The sequence below is a fragment of the Salmo trutta genome, chromosome 6 (assembly GCF_901001165.1).
Source record: "Salmo trutta chromosome 6, fSalTru1.1, whole genome shotgun sequence".
Taxonomy (NCBI): domain Eukaryota; kingdom Metazoa; phylum Chordata; class Actinopteri; order Salmoniformes; family Salmonidae; genus Salmo; species Salmo trutta.
The window spans coordinates 58,799,285-58,813,870 of NC_042962.1; the positions used below are offsets into that span (position 1 = coordinate 58,799,285).

At 47.8% G+C, this 14,586-nt stretch overlaps 1 protein-coding gene and 1 non-coding gene across 2 annotated transcripts in view; one reads left to right on the top strand and one right to left on the bottom strand.

The window, feature by feature from the left end:
• The first annotated feature begins 616 nt into the window (after positions 1-616).
• Positions 617-690, top strand: trnae-uuc (transfer RNA glutamic acid (anticodon UUC)). Its single transcript has one exon. It is a non-coding gene; the product is annotated as a tRNA-Glu (tRNA).
• Positions 691-1,634: 944 nt separating this feature from the next.
• The window catches only part of LOC115196466 (receptor tyrosine-protein kinase erbB-4), a gene marked incomplete at its 3' end in the record, with an annotated part of 364,416 nt that continues 351,464 nt past the window's right edge, over positions 1,635-14,586 (bottom strand). Inside the window, 3 exon segments of the mRNA XM_029757324.1 lie at positions 1,635-1,725; positions 3,058-3,131; positions 8,251-8,377. Of these exon segments, the coding sequence (XP_029613184.1) occupies positions 1,635-1,725; positions 3,058-3,131; positions 8,251-8,377 (292 nt within the window).

A 14,586-nucleotide genomic window follows, 5' to 3' on the forward strand; every position in this document is an offset into this window, starting at 1 on the left:
AGAGAGAGAGAGAGAGAGAGAGAGAGAGAGAGAGAGAGAGAGAGAGAGAGTGAGGTATGGGGTCCACTCACCAACCAAGAATTCACAAAATTGGACAAACACCAAATTGAGACTCTGCATACAGAATTCTGCTAAATGTATCCTCTGTGTACGATGTAAAACACAAAATAATGTATCATCAAATTATCAAAATCCAGAAAAGAGCCGTTAAATTCTACAACCACCTAAAAGGAAGCGATTCCCAAACCTTCCATAACAAAGCCATCACCTACAGAGAGATGAACCTGGAGAAGAGTCCCCTAAGCAAGCTGGTCCTGGGGCTCTGTTTACAAACACACGCAGACCCCATAGAGCCCCAGGACAGCAACACAATTTGACCCAACCAAATCATGAGAAAACTAAAAGATAATTGCTTGACACATTGGAAAGAATTAACAAAAAACAGAGCAAAGTAGAATGCTGTTTGGCCCTAAACAGAAAGAAAAAAGAAAAGGACAACCAGAGAAGACCAAACACCATTGTAAATACTACCTATATTGATGTATGTTTATTTATTTTCCCTTTTGTACTTTAACTATGTGCACATCGTTACAACACTGTATATAGACATAATATGGTCCCGTGTGGCTCAGTTGGTAGAGCATGGTGTTTTCAACGCCAGGGTTGTGGGTTCAATTCCCACAGGGGACCAGTATGAAAAAAAAAAAATGTTTATGAAATGTATGTATTCACTACTGTAAGTTGCTCTGGATAAGAGTGTCTGCTAAATGACTAAAATGTAAATTAAATTTGAATTGTCTTTATTGTTTGAGAGAGGGAGAGGGAGAGGAGAGGAGAGGAGAGGAGAGGAGAGGAGAGGAGAGGAGAGGAGAGGAGAGGAGAGGAGAGGAGGAACAGAAGAACAGAGTGGAGTAGGAGGAGGAGGAAGACAAGGGTCAACACTAAACAGTTCTGTGTTTTCCTGTGTGTGTGGAATGTCTATGTGAGTATGCATGTACTTGTGCTCCCTCTCCGGCCTCTAGGTCACCAGGCTGCTTGTTATGGCGCGCACCCGTCACCATCATTATGCGCACCTGTGCGTCATCACTCACCTGGACTCCATCACCTCCCTGATTACCTTCCATATATCTGTCACTCCCTTTGGTTCCTTCCCCAGGCGTTATGGTTTCTGTTCCAGTGTTTAGTCTGTGCGTTGTTCGTGTTTCTTGTTTTATGTTGCATTTATTTATTAAAACACTCACTCCGTGAACTTGCTTCCCAACTCTAACCACACATCGTTATAGCACTACACTGTGGGGTTGTTTTAAACCCCCATATTGGTGTATTTCAGGGGTAGGCAGCTAGATTCAGCCCGGAATATCATTCTAATCATTTATACACTGCAAATTGACCACAACTAAGCCCAAAAAGAGATTGTTTTTGAAAATAACAATAATTTCATATCTTGATTATATTGAGACATTTGTCTCTTTTTTAACTCATGGGAATACTTGGGAAAAGATTTCCTAAATACATTTTTTAATTTTTTTATACCTGGTGATTTTACAGTCTTTTTTGACACATAACTAAAATCATAAAATAATAATAATAAAAGGTACTATATGGTAATTCATTCATTGATTTCTGACTGTTACCTGTACAGTGATCTCCCACCGATGGTTGCCAGATTGGAGAAGACACCGAGGTCTGTCATGTTCTCTGGCCAGGACTGGATATTGAGGAACCCTAGAGGAGAAATGGCAACCCACAGACAAACACACACTGATTAAACCAACTCATTAAGTTCAATGTCATTATGTGCTTTTGATAACGCATGAATGAAGATGACAAAAAGACTAGACTGTCTAGTACAGATGGATGATCTTAATTTGATCACTCTTTTGATGCTGAGAATTTTCATGCACGGCAGGAAATGCAAAATTGTAGTGTAATCAAGGTTCAAAAAGGATTTTAAAGTTTGTGATTTCCACTTGAAAATATCAGAATTTATTTGCCCTAACGAAAAATGTATCAACTCCTCCAAAAAATGTCCATTCATTATAATCCACATAATCATTTACGTGTGTTGTTGCCTGCTGTAGCAAACTGGCTCAAATTAAGATCTTACATGTGTAGAACTTTGAAAAGTTTATCATTGATGAGAAAAAGTGAATCTGAATGGGAGCATAACAACTCTGTCTTTATTACCCCACAGAGAAGAACTGAATGTTCTCCTATTTGATGAAGGAGGTATTTAGAGGGGGAAGCTACACTTTCATTGCTTTTATGTGCTTCTTACAAGGATCCCATTTCTTTAAAGGAAATGTGTTGGGTAAAGACAATATCCAACTGATTAGCTGAATGAGTTTAACATCACTGGGCATAATACGACTGTTGCATGTGCCTTAATGATAGATAATATTGTGTGTTGTGTGTGTGTCTGTATGGGTGTACGTGCTTGCATTCGTGTGCCCATTAAAGTGGACAGTATAGGCCCTGCCTTGGAGAGATATTGGTCGTTGCTCTTCCTTATTGCCCTGGTTTTCATTATGAAAATGAAGTTTCAGTCCATTAGCTATTTGGCTCAACCGCGAGTTGCAGGGTTTAATATGACAAAAGGTTTTACAGATGAGGTATAGCTCATCCCTTTATAAAAGTCCTAATGGGCATTATCAGAAGAATAAATGTACACACACTCCGCACGTACAGTACACACACACACACACACACACACACACACACACACACACACACACACACACACACACACACACACACACACACACACACACACACACACACACACAAACCTCCATCCTCCAACCCGTTAACCGTTCCCCCCTGACACACACACACACAGAGAGACACAGCCCAAATCCAGATACAATAACAGTCTATACATTCCTTCTCTCACTCTCATCCTCACTCTCTTGTGTTTCCTCCCATGTCTCTCAGCAGCAGCTGAGTGTGTGTGTGTGTGTGTGTGTGTGTGTGTGTGTGTGTGTGTGTGTGTGTGTGTGTGTGTGTGTGTGTGTGTGTGTGTGTGTGTGTGTGCGCGTGTGTGTGTGTGCGTCTCACCTGTGATCTCTCTCACTGTGCGGAACACGTTGAGCCGCTCCGGGTCCAAGGCCCCTATACCATGGTACATATCCCTATGGCCCATCAGAGAGAACAGGAGAGAGAGAGGAGCGAGAGAGAGAGAGGGAGGGAGAGAGAGAGAGAGAGAGAGAGAGAGAGAGAGAGAGAGAGAAAGAGAGAGAGAGAAATTAAAACAACTCTCTGCGTCCCACTTTAGAATGTGTCTGCATGTGCATAACATGCCAAGGAACCTTTGAGCTGACCTATTCCACCTACAGTCTGTGTGAATGAGAGATCGTCCTGTAGTGTGGTGTTGCCTGAAGCGAGGGTGGCTGCACAGCATCCCAGGGCAACAAGGCAAGGTCACGGGGTGAAATGAGTTCTGACAATCTCCCCTGCCTTCTCCCTGTCTTCCTCTCTTCCTCTGGGGCAGGGGCCTGTACGGCTGACGGTAGGCCTATGTCTCAGAGAAAATATCCTGGTTGTATTCAGAAGGGAGGCCCCCATGCTAGTTGACAGACTACCCTCCCTGGACCCAGCTCCAGACTGCAAGCTCAGCACTGACTGCAAAACTGAGTGGTTCTTTGTCTTAGTTATGTGCCAACAATGGAGGAGGGGTGGGAAGGCTTGGTGGTGGGGGAGGAGGTGGGGGAAGTCAGGGAAGGGGTGGGGAGGGGAGGGGTGGTAGTAGGGGGAGGAGGTGGGGGAAGTCAGGGAAGGGGTGGGGAGGGGTGGTAGTGGGGGGAGGAGGAGGGGGAGGTCAGGGGAGGGGTGGGGGGGGAGAATAACACCACCTGGAGTAAAGGTAAAGTAACACTTACAACGGACACTAACACTACCACCTGGAGTAAAGGTAAAGTAACACTTATAACGGACACTAACACTAACACCTGGACTAAGGTAAAGTAACACTTACAAAGCACACTAACACTACCACCTGGAGTAAAGGTAAAGTAACACTTACAACGGACACTAACACTAACACCTGGAGTAAAGGTAAAGTAACACTTACAACGGACACTAACACTACCACCTGGAGTAAAGGTAAAGTAACACTTATAACGGACACTAACACTACCACCTAACACCTAACACTTCCCTACACTGGCTTCCTGTTAAGGCAAGGGCTGATTTCAAGGTTTTACTGCTAACCTACAAAGCATTACATGGGCTTGCTCCTACCTATCTTTCCGATTTGGTCCTGCCGTACATACCTACACGTACGCTACGGTCACAAGACGCAGGCCTCCTAATTGTCCCTAGAATTTCTAAGCAAACGGCTGGAGGTAGGGCTTTCTCCTATAGAGCTCCATTTTTATGGAATGGTCTGCCTACCCATGTGAGAGACGCAGACTCAGTCTCAACCTTTAAGTCTTTACTGAAGACTTATCTCTTCAGTAGGTCCTATGATTAAGTATAGTCTGGCCCAGGAGTGTGAAGGTGAACGGAAAGGCTGGAGCAACGAACCGCCCTTGCTGTCTCTGCCTTGTCGGTTCCCCTCTTCCCACTGGGATTCTCTGCCTCTAACCCTTTTACAGGGGCTGAGTCACTGACTTACTGGTGTTCTTCCATGCCGTCCATGGGAGGGGTGCGTCACTTGAGTAGGTTGAGCCACTGACGTGGTCTTCCTGTCTGGGTTGGCGCCCCCCCCTTGGGTTGTGCCGTGGCGGACATCTTTGTGGGCTATACTCGGCCTTGTCTTCGGACGGTAAGTTGGTGGTTGTAGATATCCCTCTAGTGGTGTGGGGGCTGTGCTTTGGCAAAGTGGGTGGGGTTATATCCTGCCTGTTTGGCCCTGTCCAGGGGTATCATCGGATGGGGCCACAGTGTCTTCTGATCCCTCCTGTCTCAGCCTCCAGTATTTATGCTGCAGTAGTTTATGTGTCGGGGGGCTAGGGTCAGTCTGTTACATCTGGAGTATTCTCTTGTCTTATCCGGTGTCCTGTGTGAATGTAAATATGCTCTCTCTAATTCTCTCTTTCTTTCTTTCTTTCTTTCTTTCTTTCTCTCGGAGGACCTGAGCCCTAGGACTACCTGGCATGATGACTCCTTGCTGTCCCCAGTCCACCTGGCCATGCTGCTGCTCCAGTTTCAACTGTTCTGCCTGCGGCTACGGAACCCTGACCTGTTCACCGGACGTGCTTGTTGCACCCTCGACAATTACTATGATTATTATTATTTGACCATGCTGGTCATTTACGAACATTTTAACATCTTGACCATGTTCTGTTATAATATCCACCCGGCACAGCCAGAAGAGGACTGACCACCCCTCATAGCCTGGTTCCTCTCTAGGTTTCTTCCTAGGTTTTTGGCCTTTCTCAGGAGTTTTTCCTAGGGAGTTTTTCCCAGCCACCGTGCTTCTTTCACATGCATTGCTTGCTGTTTGGGGTTTTAGGCTGGGTTTCTGTACAGCACTTTGAGATTTCAGCTGATGTACGAAGGGCTATATAAATAAATTTGATTTGATTTTTTGATTTGGAGTAAAGGTAAAGTAACACTTACAACGGACACTAACACTACCACCTGGAGTAAAGGTAAAGTAACACTTATAACGGACACTAACACTAACACCTGGAGTAAAGGTAAAGTAACACTTACAACGGACACTAACACTACCACCTGGAGTAAAGGTAAAGTAACACTTATAACAGACACTAACACTACCTGGAGTAAAGGTAAAGTAACACTTACAACGGACACTAACACTACCACCTGGAGTAAAGGTAAAGTAACACTTATAACGGACACTAACACTAACACCTGGACTAAAGGTAAAGTAACACTTATAACGGACACTAACACTACCACCTGGAGTAAAGGTAAAGTAACACTTATAACGGACACTAACACTAGGAGTAAAGGTAAAGTAACACTTATAACGGACACTAACACTACCACCTGGAGTAAAGGTAAAGTAACACTTACAAAGCACACTAACACTAACACCTGGAGTAAAGGTAAAGTAACACTTATAACGGACACTAACACTACCACCTGGAGTAAAGGTAAAGTAACACTTATAACGGACACTAACACTAACACCTGGAGTAAAGGTAAAGTTGTCCCTAGACACTGATCTGATAAAGAGAGACCTAAGACAACAACATAGCAAGGCAGCAACACATGACAACACAGCATGTTTAAGGTAAGGGTTTGGTTGTGTAGGTTAGGGTAAGGGTTTGGTTGTGTAGGTTAGAGTAAGGGTTTGGTTGTGTAGGTTAGGGTAAGGGTTTGGTTGTGTAGGTTAGGGTAAGGGTTTGGTTGTGTAGGTTAGAGTAAGGGTTTGGTTGTGTAGGTTAGAGTAAGGGTTTGGTTGTGTAGGTTAGAGTAAGGGTTTGGTTGTGTAGGTTAGGGTAAGGGTTTGGTTGTGTAGGTTAGAGTAAGGGTTTGGTTGTGTAGGTTAGGGTAAGGGTTTGGTTGTGTAGGTTAGGGTAAGGGTTTGGTTGTGTAGGCTAGGGTAAGGGTTTGGTTGTGTAGGTTAGGGTAAGGGTTTGGTTGTGTAGGTTAGGGTAAGGGTTTGGTTGTGTAGGTTAGGGTAATAGTTTGGTTGTGTAGGTTAGGTTAAGGGTTTGGTTGTGTAGGTTAGGGTAAGGGTTTGGTTGTGTAGGTTAGAGTAAGGGTTTGGTTGTGTAGGTTAGAGTAAGGGTTTGGTTGTGTAGGTTAGGGTAAGGGTTTGGTTGTGTAGGTTAGGGTAAGGGTTTGGTTGTGTAGGTTAGGGTAAGGGTTTGGTTGTGTAGGTTAGGGTAAGGGTTTGGTTGTGTAGGTTAGAGTAAGGGTTTGGTTGTGTAGGTTAGGGTAAGGGTTTGGTTGTGTAGGTTAGGGTAAGGGTTTGGTTGTGTAGGTTAGAGTAAGGGTTTGGTTGTGTAGGTTAGGGTAAGGGTTTGGTTGTGTAGGTTAGGGTAAGGGTTTGGTTGTGTAGGTTAGGGTAAGGGTTTGGTTGTGTAGGTTAGAGTAAGGGTTGGTTGTGTAGGTTAGAGTAAGGGTTTGGTTGTGTAGGTTAGGGTAAGGGTTTGGTTGTGTAGGTTAGGGTAAGGGTTTGGTTGTGTAGGTTAGAGTAAGGGTTTGGTTGTGTAGGTTAGGGTAAGGGTTTGGTTGTGTAGGTTAGAGTAAGGGTTTGGTTGTGTAGGTTAGGGTAAGGGTTTGGTTGTGTAGGTTAGGGTAAGGGTTTGGTTGTGTAGGCTAGGGTAAGGGTTTGGTTGTGTAGGTTAGAGTAAGGGTTTGGTTGTGTAGGTTAGAGTAAGGGTTTGGTTGTGTAGGTTAGGGTAAGGGTTTGGTTGTGTAGGTTAGAGTAAGGGTTTGGTTGTGTAGGTTAGGGTAAGGGTTTGGTTGTGTAGGTTAGAGTAAGGGTTTGGTTGTGTAGGTTAGGGTAAGGGTTTGGTTGTGTAGGTTAGGGTAAGGGTTTGGTTGTGTAGGTTAGAGTAAGGGTTTGGTAGTGTAGGTTAGGGTAAAAAACAATTTCTGCTTGCTCCGAAAATACAATCCGAAGGCTGCGGACGGAGGGTTTGACGCAATTGTGGAGCCTTCGGAGGCTTGCGGAGGCCAAATCCTTATCGCATCGCTGTGCACTCCGTATAGCTCCACATTGACATGATTGGTTGACGGTAGGTGGGGGCGGGAGGTCCTGAATAAACACAAACTCACTTCCTTGACAACTTCCTTCACAACAGCTCTGCGCTGCTCTGCGCTGCTCGGCAAAGCTCAAGAAGTATGAATGCTCTGACTTCTGCAGATGCTGCATGGCAGGTAACGCTGTATGGCAGACGACGGATTGACCACGTAGAGCCTTGAAGGGCTCATGTCTCTACTGTACAACATGCTGTCTCAGGCATCTTGTTACAAGTGTGAGGAACACAAAGACAAAATACATGGTAGTGTGTGATATAATTAAGCAATAAAGCCAGAGGAGGTGTGTATATTGGCCAATACACCACGGCTAAGGTCTGTACTTATGTACAATGCGAAGCAGAGTAGCTGGATACAGCCTTAGCAGTGGTATGTTGGCCCTGTACCTCCAACCCCAGAGGTGCCTTATTGCTATATAAACTGGTTACCAATGTAATTACAACAGTAAACAAGTCTTTTTGAGTCATACCAGTGGTATATTGTCTGACATACACACGGCTGGAATGTTGTTTCAGCCAATCAGCATCTAGGACCCAAACTACTAGGTTTATAATAAACAGTACATACCCTTTGATTCCGGTGATGAGGAAGATGAGGTTGCCGTTGATCTTGGTGCAGTTGACAAACATCTCTATGTTGCTGGCATCCACCGTCTGGGCTGTCTGCAGACTGCCAGTCCCTATGCCGTCACACACTGGAACACACACACACACACACACACACACACACACACACACACACACACACACACACACACACACACACACACACACAGCATTGACGTTTCTGCAACATTCCTCTGTCCAAGTCACAAGCTCCTTCCAGTTCCAAATGTTTTACTATCACACATACAGTAGATCCACCCATTGTCCTACCAACGACCTTGGCATTTCTTTCCCTGGTCAAGGATGGATGCTCTCTCAAGTATTTTCCTTATAAAGTCATTATTTGGTGCATTGGCAAGGGCCTTTTCCCTGCTCAACACATTCAGATTGCTCTGATGACTTGGAAGACTTACAAAAGCATGAGCCAATGGTAGTGTCCTAAATGGTACTCTATTCCTTATGTAGTGCACTACTTTTGACCAGTACGGTACCCACAGGGCTCTGGCCAAACGTAGCGCACCACATAGGGCATAGGGTACCATTTGGGCCGTAGCAATCTGAGCCAATTCCCACCGGCTAATGAATTCATTACATTGGCATTAATTAAACGTATAGGCCGGAAGTAGAGCCAAGTGTTTCTGACAGAAGCCTGACCGGGATGAATATGGCTGGCGTTAACTGGTGGAACCAATTTTTGATTGTGATTTATACGAGCCATTTCAATACCTGAAATGTTAATTTGTTATCATTTCCAACAGGTCCTCTGGGCCATCTCTCATTACCCCGCCCGTCCCCCTGACAGTATAATCAAGAGACGTGGAATCCATAGACACACATATCTCTGAGCACTGAGCCTGAGAAACATAATTCATCAGCATTGGGGAGGAGACAGAGAGGGAAGGGGTGGTATATGGGAGGAGACAGAGGTAAGGGGTGGTATATGGGAGGAGACAGAGGTAAGGGGTGGTATATGGGAGGAGACAGAGAGGTAAGGGGTGGTATATGGGAGGAGACAGAGGTAAGGGGTGGTATATGGGAGGAGACAGAGAGGTAAGGGGTGGTATATGGGAGGAGACAGAGGTAAGGGGTGGTATATGGGAGGAGACAGAGAGGTAAGGGGTGGTATATGGGAGGAGTCAGAGGTAAGGGGTGGTATATGGGAGGAGACAGAGAGGTAAGGGGTGGTATATGGGAGGAGACAGAGGTAAGGGGTGGTATATGGGAGGAGACAGAGAGGTAAGGGGTGGTATATGGGAGGAGACAGAGGTAAGGGGTGGTATATGGGAGGAGTCAGAGAGGTTAGGGTGGTATATGGGAGGAGACAGAGGGAAGGGGTGGTATATGGGAGGAGACAGAGGGGGAAGGGGTGGTATATGGGAGGAGACAGAGAGGTAAGGGGTGGTATATGGGAGGAGACAGAGGTAAGGGGTGGTATATGGGAGGAGACAGAGAGGTAAGGGGTGGTATATGGGAGGAGACAGAGAGGTAAGGGGTGGTATATGGGAGGAGACAGAGAGGTAAGGGGTGGTATATGGGAGGAGACAGAGAGGTTAGGGGTGGTATATGGGAGGAGACAGAGAGGTAAGGGGTGGTATATGGGAGGAGACAGAGAGGTTAGGGGTGGTATATGGGAGGAGACAGAGAGGTAAGGGGTGGTATATGGGAGGAGACAGAGAGGTTAGGGGTGGTATATGGGAGGAGACAGAGAGGTAAGGGGTGGTATATGGGAGGAGACAGAGAGGTAAGGGGTGGTATATGGGAGGAGACAGAGAGGTTAGGGGTGGTATATGGGAGGAGACAGAGAGGTTAGGGGTGGTATATGGGAGGAGACAGAGAGGTAAGGGGTGGTATATGGGAGGAGACAGAGGTAAGGGGTGGTATATGGGAGGAGACAGAGAGGTTAGGGGTGGTATATGGGAGGAGACAGAGAGGTAAGGGGTGTATATGGGAGGAGACAGAGAGGTTAGGGGTGGTATATGGGAGGAGACAGAGAGGTAAGGGGTGGTATATGGGAGGAGACAGAGGTAAGGGGTGGTATATGGGAGGAGACAGAGAGGTAAGGGGTGGTATATGGGAGGAGACAGAGAGGTAAGGGTGGTATATGGGAGGAGACAGAGAGGTAAGGGGTGGTATATGGGAGGAGACAGAGGGGGAAGGGGTGGTATATGGGAGGAGACAGAGAGGTAGGGGTGGTATATGGGAGGAAACAGAGAGGTAAGGGGTGGTATATGGGAGGAGACAGAGGTAAGGGGTGGTATATGGGAGGAGACAGAGAGGTAAGGGTGGTATATGGGAGGAGACAGAGAGGTTAGGGGTGGTATATGGGAGGAGACAGAGAGGTAAGGGGTGGTATATGGGAGGAGACAGAGGTAAGGGGTGGTATATGGGAGGAGACAGAGAGGTAAGGGGTGGTATATGGGAGGAGACAGAGGTTAAGGGGTGGTATATGGGAGGAGACAGAGAGGTAAGGGGTGGTATATGGGAGGAGACAGAGGTAAGGGGTGGTATATGGGAGGAGACAGAGAGGTAAGGGGTGGTATATGGGAGGAGACAGAGGTAAGGGGTGGTATATGGGAGGAGACAGAGAGGTAAGGGGTGGTATATGGGAGGAGTCAGAGGTAAGGGGTGGTATATGGGAGGAGACAGAGAGGTAAGGGGTGGTATATGGGAGGAGACAGAGGTAAGGGGTGGTATATGGGAGGAGACAGAGAGGTAAGGGGTGGTATATGGGAGGAGACAGAGGTAAGGGGTGGTATATGGGAGGAGTCAGAGAGGTTAGGGTGGTATATGGGAGGAGACAGAGGGAAGGGGTGGTATATGGGAGGAGACAGAGGGGGAAGGGGTGGTATATGGGAGGAGACAGAGAGGTAAGGGGTGGTATATGGGAGAAGACAGAGGTAAGGGGTGGTATATGGGAGGAGACAGAGAGGTAAGGGGTGGTATATGGGAGGAGACAGAGAGGTAAGGGGTGGTATATGGGAGGAGACAGAGAGGTAAGGGGTGGTATATGGGAGGAGACAGAGAGGTTAGGGGTGGTATATGGGAGGAGACAGAGAGGTAAGGGGTGGTATATGGGAGGAGACAGAGAGGTTAGGGGTGGTATATGGGAGGAGACAGAGAGGTAAGGGGTGGTATATGGGAGGAGACAGAGAGGTTAGGGTGGTATATGGGAGGAGACAGAGAGGTAAGGGGTGGTATATGGGAGGAGACAGAGAGGTAAGGGGTGGTATATGGGAGGAGACAGAGAGGTTAGGGGTGGTATATGGGAGGAGACAGAGAGGTTAGGGGTGGTATATGGGAGGAGACAGAGAGGTAAGGGGTGGTATATGGGAGGAGACAGAGGTAAGGGGTGGTATATGGGAGGAGACAGAGAGGTTAGGGGTGGTATATGGGAGGAGACAGAGAGGTAAGGGGTGGTATATGGGAGGAGACAGAGAGGGTTAGGGGTGGTATATGGGAGGAGACAGAGAGGTAAGGGGTGGTATATGGGAGGAGACAGAGGTAAGGGGTGGTATATGGGAGGAGACAGAGAGGTAAGGGGTGGTATATGGGAGGAGACAGAGAGGTAAGGGGTGGTATATGGGAGGAGACAGAGAGGTAAGGGGTGGTATATGGGAGGAGACAGAGGGGGAAGGGGTGGTATATGGGAGGAGACAGAGAGGTTAGGGGTGGTATATGGGAGGAAACAGAGAGGTAAGGGGTGGTATATGGGAGGAGACAGAGGTAAGGGGTGGTATATGGGAGGAGACAGAGAGGTAAGGGTGGTATATGGGAGGAGACAGAGAGGTTAGGGGTGGTATATGGGAGGAGACAGAGAGGTAAGGGGTGGTATATGGGAGGAGACAGAGGTAAGGGGTGGTATATGGGAGGAGACAGAGAGGTAAGGGGTGGTATATGGGAGGAGACAGAGAGGTAAGGGGTGGTATATGGGAGGAGACAGAGAGGTTAGGGGTGGTATATGGGAGGAGACAGAGAGGTAAGGGGTGGTATATGGGAGGAGACAGAGGTAAGGGGTGGTATATGGGAGGAGACAGAGAGGAAAGGGGTGGTATATGGGAGGAGACAGAGAGGTTAGGGGTGGTATATGGGAGGAGACAGAGAGGTAAGGGGTGGTATATGGGAGGAGACAGAGGTAAGGGGTGGTATATGGGAGGAGACAGAGAGGGAAGGGGTGGTATATGGGAGGAGACAGAGAGGAAAGGGGTGGTATATGGGAGGAGACAGAGGTAAGGGGTGGTATATGGGAGGAGACAGAGGTAAGTGGTGGTATATGGGAGGAGACAGAGAGGTAAGGGGTGGTATATGGGAGGAGACAGAGGTAAGGGGTGGTATATGGAGGAGACAGAGAGGTAAGGGGTGGTATATGGGAGGAGACAGAGAGGAAAGGGGTGGTATATGGGAGGAGACAGAGAGGTTAGGGGTGGTATATGGGAGGAGACAGAGAGGTAAGGGGTGGTATATGGGAGGAGACAGAGGTAAGAGGTGGTATATGGGAGGAGACAGAGAGGAAAGGGGTGGTATATGGGAGGAGACAGAGAGGTTAGGGGGGTATATGGGAGAAGACAGAGGTAAGGGGTGGTATATGGGAGGAGACAGAGAGGTAAGGGGTGGTATATGGGAGGAGACAGAGGTAAGAGGTGGTATATGGGAGGAGACAGAGAGGTAAGGGGTGGTATATGGGAGGAGACAGAGAGGACAGGGGTGGTATATGGAAGTAGACAGAGAGGAAAGGGGTGGTATATGGGAGGAGACAGAGAGGTTAGGGGTGGTATATGGGAGGAGACAGAGAGGTTAGAGGTGGTATATGGGAGGAGATAGAGAGGTAAGGGGTGGTATATGGGAGGAGATAGAGAGGTTAGGGGTGGTATATGGGAGGAGACAGAGAGGTTAGAGGTGGTATATGGGAGGAGACAGAGAGGTAAGGGGGGTATATGGGAGGAGACAGAGGTAAGGGGTGGTATATGGGAGGAGACAGAGAGGTAAGGGGTGGTATATGGGAGGAGACAGAGGTAAGGGGTGGTATATGGGAGGAGACAGAGAGGTAAGGGGGGTATATGGGAGGAGACAGAGGTAAGGGGTGGTATATGGGAGGAGACAGAGAGGTAAGGGGTGGTATATGGGAGGAGACAGAGAGGTAAGGGGTGGTATATGGGAGGAGACAGAGAGGTTAGGGGTGGTATATGGGAGGAGACAGAGGTAAGGGGTGGTATATGGGAGGAGACAGAGGTAAGGGGTGGTATATGGGAGGAGACAGAGGTAAGGGGTGGTATATGGGAGGAGACAGAGAGGTTAGAGGTGGTATATGGGAGGAGACAGAGAGGTAAGGGGTGGTATATAGGAGGAGACAGAGAGGTTAGAGGTGGTATATGGGAGGAGACAGAGAGGTTAGGGGTGGTATATGGGAGGAGCCAGAGAGGGAATGGGTGGTATATGGGAGGAGACAGAGAGGTTAGAGGTGGTATATGGGAGGAGACAGAGGTAAGGGGTGGTATATGGGAGGAGACAGAGAGGTTAGAGGTGGTATATGGGAGGAGACAGAGAGGTTAGGGGTGGTATATGGGAGGAGCCAGAGAGGGAATGGGTGGTATATGGGAGGAGACAGAGAGGTAAGGGGTGGTATATGGGAGGAGACAGAGAGGTTAGGGGTGGTATATGGGAGGAGACAGAGAGGGAATGGGTGGTATATGGGAGGAGACAGAGAGGTAAGGGGTGGTATATTGGAGGAGACAGAGAGGTAAGGGGTGGTATATAGGAGGAGACAGAGAGGTTAGGGGTGGTATATGGGAGGAGACAGAGAGGGAAGGGGTGGTATATGGGAGGAGACAGAGAGGGAAGGGGTGGTATATTGGATTAGACAGAGAGGTTAGGGGTGGTATATGGGAGGAGACAGAGAGGTAAGGGGTGGTATATGGGAGGAGACAGAGAGGGAAGGGGTGGTATATTGGAGGAGACAGAGAGGTTAGGGGTGGTATATGGGAGGAGACAGAGAGGGAAGGGGTGGTATATGGGAGGAGACAGAGGTAAGGGGTGGTATATGGGAGGAGACAGAGAGGTTAGGGGTGGTATATGGGAGGAGACAGAGGTAAGGGGTGGTATATGCGAGGAGACAGAGAGGTAAGGGGTGGTATATGGGAGGATACAGAGGTAAGGGGTGGTATATGGGAGGAGACAGAGAGGTAAGGGGTGGTATATGGGAGGAGTCAGAGAGGTAAGGGGTGGTTTAGACATCAGGATTGGTTAGGAGACAGAGATGGAAGGGGTGGTACAGACATAAAATAATGAATAGTGGAATAAGTCT